At 43.0% G+C, this 13,990-nt stretch overlaps 1 protein-coding gene across 2 annotated transcripts in view; it reads right to left on the reverse strand.

Moving 5' to 3' along the window:
* Window positions 1-4,307: 4,307 nt before the first annotated feature.
* trim44 (tripartite motif containing 44) overlaps window positions 4,308-13,990 on the reverse strand; it is a 46,480-nt gene continuing 36,797 nt past the window's right edge. For both annotated transcript variants that reach the window (XM_080504914.1, XM_080504913.1), the window contains exon 6: window positions 4,308-5,684. In XM_080504914.1, the coding sequence (XP_080361040.1) occupies window positions 5,600-5,684 (85 nt within the window). In that variant the 3' untranslated portion in view covers window positions 4,308-5,599. The remainder of the gene's footprint in view (window positions 5,685-13,990) is intronic.

Below are 13,990 nucleotides of genomic sequence, written 5' to 3' on the forward strand. Positions count from 1 at the left end.
ATGAGCTTCGGTATTGCTGATACATTACTGAATATGACTTTCCAGGATCCCATCAGTCAATAAATGAGCTACTGGGGTGATAGCTGAATGCTTGAAAAGAAAAACTGTACTTAGGGAGTAGATTTCTGTTAGTGCAAAGATATAAACACAGTTTTTCAAATTGCTCCCAAATTTTAAGATTAATCTCAATCACTTGATGATTCAAACAAAAGATCATTTGCTCAAGCAATTCGGGTCAAACATGTTTATAGTATTATATAAAGTACAACCACAGTCAGGGAGCATGGATCGAAGTCCCAAGTGCACAGCCAGGTTGAAACTGAAGAATGTTTATTTCAGATAAGGTCCATAGGTGGATTTGATAAAGAAAGTACAGGGAATAACTATGGGGATCAGACACTGGGAGCAAAAGAGATAAAATGCAGAGGGAAAAAAAATGAGAAAAAACCCCCAAACGGAACACATAAACAGATTGTGCTTGTACACAAACCAGGAGGCAGGGTTTGACAAGATGCTGGAGAAATCAGAGAGGGAATACAGAAGATCCACAAGAGTGGAGAGAAAGTGCACCATCGATATGTCACACACAATCAGACATCAGTATACGTACATAAACTGCATAGAACAAAAGAACGAGTACTAAAACATACAGTATAGACATGACATGGAAAAAGAACATCAATAACAAATCAAGAACATTAGTAGTAATATAAGACGGGCTACAGGAATGAAGTGAAAAGCATGTCCACTTTTGAATATGATATCAAGTTCATTATTTAATGTTTTCAAATACAGTATATTGTTCTACAGGTGAAATATAAAGTGATGCATTCAGGGATATTCCAAAGCGTGAATGTGTTTTTCCCTCTATAGTTGCACCGTGCTGGTATACACTCAGGGCAGCACATGCTAACGATCCCAATAAGGACAGCAGTACAAGTTCGATGGTGGACTCCATTCCTGACCAAACTGTTAATGCCATCCATATCATCAAACGTAAAGGCATGTATTTAATCTCGTAGCCTTGGGGCACACCTGAAGGCCAGATGGCTGCACCCTTCCTCCCCTCGGGTCAGGATAGAGCAATTACGACCGCTGGTTCACACACAGACCTGTGTCACCGACGCAATTAACAAGCTCCGGAGGAGCCTGGGCAACCAGAAAGAGACAGACTGTGTACACAGCATGAATGATGAGAGGGATGAGGAAGGATGGAGAACGATGAGGGGAAAACACGAGTGGATGAAAATGGGTTGCTAGGTTTTAGTGAACGTTAGGTGTGGGCACATTTATTCAGTGTTTAGTTTCTAAAGGTCATGCGCTCGTCGATGCATCTCGTTTAAATATTATGTTGTCACATTACAAATGACTGCGTGCACGCACACCGTTTCCACTTCCGGGAAGAGATTTCGGGGACTGAGCCTGGAAATGCCCCGATTTCTGCTTCCGCTTGTTCTCATTCTGCATTCACCCTGGTGAGGACGATTCATCATGGCTGTGACAGAGCGGGTGTAATGTGCTGCAGCTCTCGGAGGGCAAGGCAGGAGGTGTTATCAAGGTGGGATGTTCATTTTATTCTGAGGCACATTCCATTATCAGCTGCAGGCAACCATCCCCGTTCCCTCTCCTGGCAGCTATGCCATCAGGATCATCCTCATCTTCATTACCTTGCATGTGACCAGTTCTGTATCTCTCCATTGCACACTTAATTCTCAACCTGTATTCTCCGTCTACACCCTGGTATGAACCCTCTCATCTGCTGCATGGTGTTTTCATCACTCTATCCCCTTAGTCCACCTCAATCCCTCTCTCCATGGTCATTCCTTTACTTGTCCACAAAGGCTATTTAGACAGGAAAAGATTGCACAGAGGTTAAGAGACAGAGGCCTCTGGGTGTCTTTGCTGAATTAGGGATGTGAGAGTGATGGAGCCGGTCGAGAAGAGAGATGGATTTCCTGGCCTGCCTTGTCTCCACCCAGTCATTGTTCATGAGCTCGGGCTGCCAGACAGCTGTCTGTACCTGCCACCTCTGACAGATGCCTGCTGTCAGTCAGTTTGGGAGATGCTCCACAATCTGCATCACCTTCTCGCTGCCTGGATCTCATATGAGCCAAAAAATCGTGGCCTGGGAGAAGATTGATTCAGTCCTCATTACCATAACTCACAGGTTCTTTTGTTCAATACATTTAAAAAAAAGAAAAAAAAACAAAAAGAAGGTGGAAACAAGCTTGGGAGATAGAGAGTGGGTTGTGACTAAAAATACTAAAAACAAATGTCGAGAAACAGTTCCTGGCATGGAAGCACTGTTTCAGTATGTATGTCATCACCTTGGATTGTATTTTTAACATTCCCCCACTTTAATAATTCATCATGCTATCTTAGACAATACCATAATTTAATGTCAACACTTTTTCTGAAGCCGAGTTGCAAAATGCGTGACGCAGATTGGAAATCTCAGTAAGTCCCCACAGGGACTCATAACATAAAATTTGAAGGTGACACTACATCTGAATTCACACTATGAATGATGACAGGTACTGTAACAATCATCTGCGGGTGCAGTGAGCGCTTCAACCAAAAGAAAACACTAGAAAATGATGCCTGATGCCTATTTCCTTGTTTTTGGATGTTTGAGAAGAGGCCGAGGGGAAAGATGAATAACTGTGAGACAAGCAATATATTCCCATGAATGGCACAAGAACATGCAAGGTTGGAGAACCTTGTTATTTTTCACAGACTAATGCACATCCTCGGAAATGCTTAGAATACACACATAAATATTCACAAGCAGGATTTACACACATGCTTATATATTTATATATATATATATATACACACACACACACACACACACACACACACACACACACACACACGCATATATATATATATTTTTTTTTTTTTAATATCTCAGGGCAACATGTGGTCTGTTAATAGTGAGATTTGTGACTTCTCTTGCATGATAATAAACAGAATCATTACTGCGTGTCATAGTGGGTTGGTGGGTGGTGAAGCTGAACCATTGCTGTGAAACCAAAGAGTCCAACTGTCTTTTAAAATGATGGCAGAGGAACAAGCTCTATTAAAGGCAGCAATCAAAGCTGCATCACCACTTGCAAGCATGTCACGTAGCTAATTCAATCTCACAACCCATGAAGCAATTAATTCATGTCAATACAAATACACAAATAGTTTTTTTTTCTTCTTTTTTCATCCCCATCAGGAAAGTGTGTGTGTGTGTGGGGGGGCGGTCTCAGGGTTCTGTCTCTGTCTGTTTATTTGCACAGCTTTGTGTCTCTGTGTGAACATGCTCACTGAAGTGAACCTGGAGGAGCAGGTGTAATTGGGTGTGGAAAAAAGGAACCTTGTGGTCTCCCTTGCAAAATTAGATCAGACAATCTTCCCCTCTCCATTTCCTCCCCCGACAACAGGCACATTGTCCCGCTCCCGCTGCTGCTACTCCCACAAAACATAAGCAACACACATGAAGGGATAATCATTATCTGCTGAAAACAGTGGAACGCTATAGTCTGTTTCCGGTGATGCAAACGCTGACTTGATATCTATTTGGCCACAGACACATAAAAACAGAGAATCTCTAAGTGATCTGCAGCTTAGTCGGTCAGCTGAGGCCTAATAAACGATCAGGATCCATGTTAAACCCACTGTGGAATATAAAACTAGATGTTACTGGTGGCCAGTGGCTTAATGAGTTTTTCCAAGTCAATATGAGAATGCTTCGCTGAGATGGCATCTTGTACTTGATGAAGCAGCTTGTCTTGGAAAGCAGGTGTGAAGCTCATATGTGCTGCGCTTCTGAAAAGGAGAGCAATCCAATGTGGGGAGGAAAAATGAACTGTGCATGAAGACAAAGGCTTTTAGATTGAGGCTATGAGCTTATCAAAGAGGGTTCTGGCTTGTCTGGGTCTGTAAGGCATGAAACCAGCCTGCATTTAAATGCATCTGTATGGGGAGCCGAGACGCTTAGGAGCTCCAACGCTCCATCACCTCCCTTGTTCCCAAACCTCCTATTCCCAGTACTATCTGGATGGTAGCCGTTTTGAATTTAAATAGAGGGAAAACTCGGAATGCTCCTATATTCCAGAGATCCATCTTTAAGGTGCTTCATCACTTTTCTTGCCTTTATCCATCAAGAAAGCCTACATGGCTGCGAGGCTTTCTGGTGATCCAGAAAATACACTTCAGGTGCTTTGAGCATTTTGCAGGTGACAAATGAAACAAAAAAGATTTTCACAATGGAGACATGAATGCCATCAACATCTCATCTAGTAAAAAGACTGTTTATTTATAGATTTAAGACAGAAATAGACAAATAAAAACAAGAGAAAAGATCAGAGAGTCTGACTCGTGTCTGTTGTTACACCAGAACAAAGAATAAGCACTTGCAGTTTTGTTTTTTTTCAAAAGGCTGTTGACACTCCAACATTTCCCTTGGGCACATCTACAACTCTTAGTGCATCTTAGTGCAGCGCTACAGCAGTAAAGTCATGTCATTATTAAAACTGTATCATGGGTGAAATGCCTCTCAGGTCTGAATTTAAGGCAACAGAATCAATCACATTAAAAACAAACTGCTGATCTCGACAGACCTGTGGCAGTACATCATGAATGGAAACTACAGCTGAGAGGGTCAAGGTAGAAAGTGCATGCATTTGTGTGGACTGTAATCCGTCATATGCTGCAGATTGGCTGGGAGTAATGAGCCTTTACATTGCAGCACATAGAGAACTGATACTGCGGGAGTGTGCTATTTTGCACAGTCAAATTGCGGTTCGATTTTTACCTAACAAAGACTCAGCAACATTCACCAATCAATACATGTCAAGATGTCCCCCGCTTTTGATAATAGATATGACAAGCACACGAGGAAGTGCTCGCCAATCCAGAAGCCAGAGGTAGGGCAATGAACGAGCGGAGGCGGGGGCAACAGATGATGGAAAGCACAAGAGACATAGATGTCTTTTATTTGATTGTAAAGGGAGAAAAAAAAAAGAAGAAAAACACCCAGGGCTCATACGTAATATATCCTCATGACAATGTAAGGCATTGTGGCATGTGAGAAATGTTCCCGTTCCATGTCTGAGTGTGTGTCCAGAGTCTTTGTCAAAGTGGCAGAACCAAAAATGATACAGCAAAAAAAATGAAGAGTGAAGCGAGCGCAGTGTCACAGAAATACCCGTTTCCTGACATCTGCTGGGCTTAACAGATGCTCCGCTCGGCTGCCTACCCAGACTCCTCTCCGAGTCAGCCAGGCTCACCAGTAAGCCAAGGATCTGACTGGCTGTGGAAATTGAGCCTGATGGTAATTGATTGCACATAACTCGCGTGCTTCAATTAAAGAAAGTTAGTAGCAAGTGAGGAATTAAAAAAAGTTGGAGCGTAGAAAAGACGTGACCATCCATATTTGTCACGGCAGCCGTCTTCAAGGTCAGCTCACTGCCGGAGGCACTGAGAGGGGGAATCGGGGGGTGGGTGGGGGTTGTTAGACGGCCTGACAGTGCAACAGGGCTGACGGACGGCTGGCTGAAGCAGACAGTGAAGGATGGGTGGATGGAGCGAGCGTTTAGGTCTGCCTGTATCAGGGGGCGTGGTCCATGGACGGTCCAGAATCATTGTCTTCAAAGTCCCGGGGATTCACAGGGTCAGCCCTCGGCTCTGGCAGCCTGAAAGAGAGAAAAAAACACAGATAGATCAGCGGTTGCCCTCCTACTCCCCTCTTCTACTTCTGCCTTTCACAAACACCTGCATCCAGTCCCACACGCACGCACGCGCGCACACACACACGCACACACACACGCACACACACACACAATATGGAAATATAATAAACCTTTGTGAAATGTAATCAGCTTCAATCAAGCTACGCCTTAAGTAGAAATCATCCATTCTGTCGGTTTTATATTAGCAGCTCTGCACTGACAGAGACAAAGTGATAGCTAAATTGCGGAGACCTGTAGTAATCCGAGCCCGGCTGATAGATTCAATTTCACCGGAGACAGTCTACACTAATCATATGCTCTAATTGGACAATGTCGTAAAGGTGACAGAACACTGCTGCTCCCGCAGAAGCAACTCTGCTGCATGTTCTCTCACCGCCCCCCCCCCCCCCCCCCCCCCCATCTTTCTTATTATGATTTTCCTCCCGGAAATCTACACTCCTCCATCCATTTCAAAAAGACTTCATGTCAGCATGTTTTTTCTAAACAAGCACTTATTCGCTGTTTGGGTTTGCTGTTTAATTCAATGAGATTCAAGGCACTTCAGAAAAGGCCCTGCTGTTTGGTCGCACAGTTAAAAAGTGTAGTTTAGAAACAATCACTTCATCTGACCTTGGACACTTAGTTTGCACTTATACTTTAACTCAAGTGTCAGCAATGAAGAGGTGGATGGATGATTCTGACGTCGTGTTGTACAGTTACAATCAGGGAAAAAAATGGAATGCAAGAGAATCGCAATAGCAGGTTGAGTGCTATGAGAGCTTGGCATGAGAATTAATAAAACACTGGGAAATAACAGTATATATATTATCAGCCTCCGAGGCCATACATAGTGGCAGCAGTGATTTAGGCTTTGTTGTTTGGTTATTACATTTGAAGGGACAGTGGATCAGGACAAGCAATAAGGGAGCAGTTAATCTGAATCCTCATGCAAAGCCATCTCACACAAAGTGTTCAACAGGGCAGTTAATAAAACAAATTAATGATTCACCTGATGAGCACACCGGGCGAACACAGTGAGTGAGGGAGTATTCTGCATGCAACAGCAACACAGCCATGTCAAGATGGAATTAAAAAAAGAGAAATCACCATGATATTGATGGGACTCAAATTAAATCCATCAAAAGGAATTGAATTAGCGACAGGTGATTTTTTCTTCTTCTTCACTGTGTACAAGCTAAACGTACATGTGTAAATGTCATGTAAACTGCAGTTTAATAATTTGTATTGCAACATCTAATCTAAGTTGAATTTGTTCAAGGACAAAGATCCTTTCTTTGAGAAGAACCTTCAAACAGGCAGGTAATTAACGGCATTTAAAAAGAAAACTGAGTCTGTGGTGCTATCTGATAATATTCTGCGATTTCTACCCAGCATCAGTCTGCCAAGGACACATATTCTTCCATTTCTGCTTCTCTGAAGCTTCTTTCTCACATTTGTTTAACGCCGTTCCACCGCGTCCGTGTTTCCGCCCAAGCCACATGCTGTACAATCCTTTGTGGGCGGGGAATTCTCACGTTTATTAATAGGCAACCATGTTTCTCTGAGCTCCTCTGCTCCCTCAGTATTCCTGCATGACACACTTCTGTTGGCAGGGAGAAAGCTTCCTCTCCTTTCTCTCTGCACATCCTGGAGGAGCACCTCATCACAAAGCAAACTCAAACAGGGCATCTCATCCAAGAGCGGCACGCGCACAAAACACACAGATAAATACCAGGTAGCATTCGTGTGTGAGCCTGCCACCCATTCAAACTTCTGCAAAGCTCCAAAGTGGAAACAGCATCTGAGGTATTAGCCAAGTAGCTACAGCATGCATACAAACAGTCCTTGGCATGAAGTGCCACGCACGCGGTTAGGTAGTTGCTGTATAGTCATACCATTTCTCTTAAGTATACAATTGAGAAGATTATTCAGGAGTGTTGTTCATTCTCATTCTTGGAAGAGCAATAGCTCACACTTCCATCCACGACACTCATTTTGCTCTGCATTCAAAAGCGTCTACAGCATTGCACGGGCCGTTCACGCTTTGTTGTCAGCACGGCACACAAAAGTCTGCGTTGAGCTGAGCCCCCGTGCTCTCACACGGCTCTCTTCCTGTCTGAGATGGTGTTCGGGGTGAAACGTTGGCAGACTTATTTGTGTAAGGCAATTTCATCTTGCATCTCCAGTCAACCAAAACAGTCACCCTGCTCTAAAAAAAAAAAAAAAAAAAAAAATGTAATTACAAATATATTCATATGGCACAAAGTGAGGCCTACACTACGGAGGCAAATGAACTATTTATATTCAGACGGTCTTCGCTAAGCCTTAGGACACATGGATGTAATAACTTATTTATTCCACCCGCAGGAAAAAGGCCATTAGAGAGAGAGAGAGAGAGAGAGAGAGAGAGAGAGAGAGAGAGAGAGAGAGAGAGAGAGAGAGAGAGAGAGAGAGAGAGAGAGAGAGAGAGAGAGAGAGAGAGAGAGAGAGAGAGAGAGAGAGAGAGAGGGGGGCAGTAAATGGGATGGTTGGTGGAGTGAAAGAGAAGACAGAGCTGAGCCTCAACATACAGCAAATTGTCAGTGGGTGGGTGATAAATCCCCTACAAGTTAAAGCCTTTGCTTTGTTCTCGTTTTCTGTCTGTTCATCTTCCCTGGCCTCAGTAAAAGATCTGTGTGTGTTTGTGTGTGTTTGTGTGTTTGCTGCCGACAAGGTTTTTTAGGTCTATGACTTATTCATAGGTTTGAATGCAGTCGATGCTTTATTGATCAGGACTGATCACTGCCTCCTCCCTTTGATGTGACCATGGGCTGTGGAAAAAGAGTGAGCTGAAGCCTGCTCGAGCGTCCTTCTGTGATTCCGTGCAAAATCCTGGAAACACTGCTCGGTGAAGGACGGACAACGAGCATTGGCATTCAAACATTTTGAAGAAAGAGACAGGTAGACTAGAACAAAGGTAATTTTTATAATGTCTCCGATCAGCTTCTCCAATGGCCATTTAATGAACTCATTGCAGATGGGGGGAGGGGGGAGACACCTCTGACTGAAAGTGAGCAGAACATGAAAAAGAGGGGAAGAGTTTGATGTTGCTGAGAAGTTTGACTTTCGTCTCCCTCAATCCAGTCCCATGTTGGTTTCAAGCCTGTCGAGTTCCTGGGAGATCAGGTACCTGGCCTGATTGAGTTTGAACTTATTGCTTTTGACAGAGGATCTGCAGAACGAAGTCATCATCTGGAAATGCAGCCGTCACACTGTGGCAGCCTCTGTCAGCCGGATCCAGCCCTCATTGCTGTATGAATAATCATACTGCGGGGGCTTGTTTGTGTTGAATGGGCCTGAGAGGTGTGGATGCGTGGAAAAAGATGGAGAGATGAAAAAGGGGAGGTGCTGAAGAGCAAATTACTGAATGGCTGCAATGGGAGTGAGGTTCTTCTTGATTAAGCAAAGAGGTTGGATGAGAATGAGGCTGTGTACATAGTCCTCATGGCAATCGTCTGGAGGGGAAAATAACTATTGCAATTTGCATTTCCAAACAGTGCTGCTGCCACCTAAGCATACTTCATCACATAAGATGGCTCAGCTTATTTCTCGGGCCCAAGGGATCTATGAGGTTTGGTCTAATGAGAGAGGAGCCTTAATGGTTATTGATAGAGCCCAAGAGGACACACTCTTACCCTCACTCTACAGTGAAACCATGCATTCTGCCACTGCTTAATGAAGTAAAACTTGTCACTTCTGCAGGATGATTAAATACCACAAACCGCTATTTGACAAGAGATGATTTTGATATGGACAAACAGATCAAGTACATTTGTGTGAAGGTAGATGAATTCAGTGAGCATTCGCAACTTGGAGAAGGGAGAAAACCCAGTCCGGAATGAATGTTGCAAAGATGAATGGATGATTGATTGTGCTAATTAGTTTAAAATAAAATGCCACATTGTTGGCGACTATGAATAATTTAGCATCTCTGTGATGGTGCAGGGTATAATTGACCATTGTTTTGGAGGGATTTATATTCTTCTCTCACTCTCTAAACTGCCATCTTGCCCTCTCCCCTCCATGGAATCATTCCTTTCAACTGACAGCCTTGACGAGAGACGTGCAATATAGAAATAACCCCTGCTCGCACCTTTTATTCGGTGTACCCCTGTGATCTCCTAAACACTTGGCACTGTGATGATCCTGCTGGCTCGAGTTGGATAGATATATGAAGACGTACCGTAATGAAGAGAAATGTGAAGAAAGAACAAGAGGGACAAAGAAATGACACAGGAAGGCAGATTACAAATCAAGGGAGTAACCTTGACCCTAATTAGGTCCATGAGTTTCAAGGATTAAAATTAGCAGGTCAAATGAATGAATAACGCCCGTCATTCCAATTTTAAACTGGCAGCATGATTGTATAATATACATACACATCTTATAAAGCTTTTGCTGCCTGCATGGTTCACATTTCCACAAGAAGACAGTTTGATCACCTATTTCTAGCTTGTGATTCATTGGGAAGAAAAATGTAATAGTCTGGCCCTTTGCATTTTTAATGATAAAAAAAACAAGTTTGGACACCCCAAGCATTTGCTTGTAGAAATGTTTTTTGCTTAAGTTGTGGTTTGGAGTTTATTTCAGCTATGTATCAAGCAGTGGTATAGCGGCCAACACACTTGCTTCATTGCAAGAGGATCCGCAATTCGAGGAGAGTTCGCATGTTCTCCTTGTACAAACATGGGTGTTCCCCCGAGTGCTATGGTTTCTTTCCACAGTCCAAAAATGAGCATTTGAGTTTAATTAGTGACTCAAACATGTCTACAAAGTGTGAATTTGAGCATGTGACTACTACAGACTCTCATGGGATCAGATCCACGAGTGTTTTCCTATATTTACTGAGCATGGCAATAGTCTTATCATGGTCCTTCGGCTGCTCGTTATCCACTACGCAGGTAAAAGTATTTCACATTAGTGCTCATTCAAAACAAAACTGCTCACATAGATTCAGAAAGACGTTGTCCTGACTCTAGAATGCATACCAATAATAATATATAATACAATTCAACTTGAAAGCAGAGCTACATTAACATTTTTGCCTTTACAAGGTTTGTGATAGAATGTTTTAGAATAACCTACCCCAGATACTAGGAAAAACAGGTAAGGAAAATGTTCACTCTTGTATTACACTTTTTCTTATAAAGATTACTTTTGGATGGAAGGTTTTTTTTTAATCTGTTGCTGTCCACAATGACATTTTCACCTAGTTTCATTCAATTTAGAAATTGTTTATAAGCCATTATATGATTGCCAGAGTTTGTGTACTGCCATCACAGAAATAAAAAGTGTGAAAAGTGCTATTGAACAGTGGGAACCATATCAAGACTCCATGGTGTGAGGCTGCTGTGTGGGGGAGCCGCCAGCTGTGCAGGTGGTGGAGGTGAAGAAATGAAGAATCACGGCTTGGATTGCAATAATATTTTAACTGTTACATGTCCAAACCACTGACGCTGGATTTTGTGCTTGATACACAGAATTTGAAATGCTGAGATGCATTAAAAAAAAGCTCTCCAATTGCATTATGTGACACTTTGCCATAACACCACCCAAACGGGCGGCATGTTGTAGGTGGCTGGATTGTGTTTCCACTTTGTTTGCCATAAAAATAGTTGGTTTTGCTCTGATTTGTGTTCATTGGCAACATGCTCAGAAACATTCCTCTGTCGGTAGAAATTGCACTCAAGCCTGGGGTTTTTCTGACGTTATAATCCACCCACAGTGTGCAGACACTTACAAAATCATGGTGTTAGTGATTTGCCAGCAAAAAACAATCCAAACGCTACTCTTCTTCCACAAGATGAGAGAATAATCTAGGCGAGCCAAAACTCCCAGGCTATTTTAATGACAAATCCATACATTTTTTACACAGCTTCCATGTGTGCTGTAACCCCTGTTGAACTCTTCTTGTGGCGGTACTGACTTTGTTTACATCATGATTTATTGGGCTGAATAGACTCCTTTCCCCCAGGAAATATGACTGTCTACTCTACACCCATGGTACCCACAGTGAAAGACAACGCTGTTATAAATTGAGAACTGAAATGACATTGTGATCATGCCAGGAGAAGTCTACTTTAACTCCTAATATTTTCACGACTGAGATATTTTTACGTACGTGGAATGAGCTATTGATGGCTGTTAAAGCCCACAGGCTGTATTACCTTGCCTCCGCCTCTGTGTGTGTGTGTGCCGTTTGACAGGAGGTACTGCCACTGACTTCCTGCTCCTCTTGTCCTGATGTGGAGCACTTTGATTGGAGGATGATGGCTGATTGGCTCAGCTCCACCCACCAGCTGAGGGTACTTAACAGCTCCGGCAGACTCCTCAGGGCGGCTGATGTGGAAAGTGTCCACTCAGTGTGCCTCAAGAAAACCTTGATGTGTGTTGAAACCTCTTGTACTCGGCTCCACTCCGATCTTTCAGTGTGAGTCTGAGTTAAACTTTAGTCAACCTGAAACTTTGTCCAGCAGTTTGGTGAAGGTACCAGCTGCTTTGTATTGAGTTAATTAGGCGTTTTGTTTGCTTTTTGCCACTTGTGTTTAGTACATTTGCATTAGTTGAAACTTTAGTTAACGGCCTTCTCGAAGAGAAACTGCCTTTTTGTTATATTAAATCAAACATTGTATAATTAGTATTGGGAATTACTTGTTTGGCCCTCCTTTGTTGTAGTGTTGTTGTGTCTTGGGTCTCAGTTTGATTATTGTAAACCTGAGAACTACTAAAAAAAACCCTCGCTTCACTCAAACTCACCCGGCGCTTGTTGCTTCCTACATCCTTCTCCGAGCAGAGCCGGGTCATAACACTGTCTTATAATTAACAAAAACAATCATAGAAAAGAGTAAAACTTCCTGATCAAAGAGAGGGCCTGCTGTCATGTGAGACATGGCCTGAACTGACGGAGTAATTACGCCAAACAGTGACAGTCTGCCTCTTTCAGAGTCACTGGTCTATTCATACTGTTCACTGGGAATGTGTTTCTCCTGCAAAACAATACAACACCCTGTGGTGTTTCCATGCTGTTCCAAAGACTTAATCAGTTCGCAGAAGAAGCGAAGAGACGAGGCACAACAACCGGCGATGCACCGTGGTACGGGGGACAGGGCGCCCGAGGCTGTTTAATATGACCCTCTGTGTGCACCGCTGCTTATTCATCAGAACAAAATGTAAGAGGCAAAGATAAATCCATCTCATCATCCACCAGATGTATCGCCTCCAGAAGACCCAGTTCCCACTCATGTTCATGCAAGCGATTATTTTAAAATGTACATCAGAATCTGTGGTGTGCACTGCTCCAACCAAGGGCTGCGCGCAGGCGACTTACTACATGATGCATGCGTTATGCTAAGGATGCCTTCTGCTGTGTACAGACTGTGCACAGTGAGGTGGAAAAAGGCAACGATGCAGACTAAAATACTGTACTGATGCTCAGCCAATCAGAATATTCATACAGGTTCATTTGCGCATCAGCAGGTGTGTTAAGGAGCTGTATGAATACGGTTTCCCTCCATAAACTAAATTTTTGCTCGCGACGTCGCAGGTACCTGCCGTTAATCATCCAGAGGAATTAACGCAGAGCCATTCAGATAAGAGCATTAAACCACTGTAAAGTCTCTATCTTAAATTGGCTCATTTAGTGATTTTACAATTTCTCTGGCAATGGGGGCAATTGAGGAATTAATTGAGGAGAACGGCCGCAATCCTATCAACGCAGCCAACAAACGTAAAACTGCTCATTAGCGTGTTTGTGAAATTTGAACTGACCTGAACATGAAGACAAGCATCCCCATTGTTCACTGAGAGCCTTGTGTAGAGCTTGAATACTCTCTTAGAAGCTTTTCTCCACTGAGGGGTCTTTAATAAATCAACAATCACCCATCACCTGGCATAGTACACTTTTGGCACATACCTTCTCTCCTTCTCATTTTCTACACCCATTATACTCCTGGTCACAAATTAAATGGGAATGAATGACGTTAAGCAGATCCCGTAGAGGAGAGCAAAGAGGGGATAATGGAATCACCTTAATGGTTCCCCAGTGTATAACAAAGGGGGAGAGGACAGATTATGCAGGATGTCATCTACTAACAAGAGGTTTGATCTTCACGATGTTATACTGTACCATTTTCTATTATTCAATGTCATGGTTAAAAAGGCAGCCATTTATGTTTATAAAACACCCCAAAAACTAATTTCCATTAAACCAAAAACACCCAGGAGGTTTCATA

The sequence above is a fragment of the Blennius ocellaris genome (genome assembly GCF_963422515.1).
Source record: "Blennius ocellaris genome assembly, chromosome: 11".
NCBI classification, from domain to species: Eukaryota; Metazoa; Chordata; class Actinopteri; order Blenniiformes; family Blenniidae; genus Blennius; species Blennius ocellaris.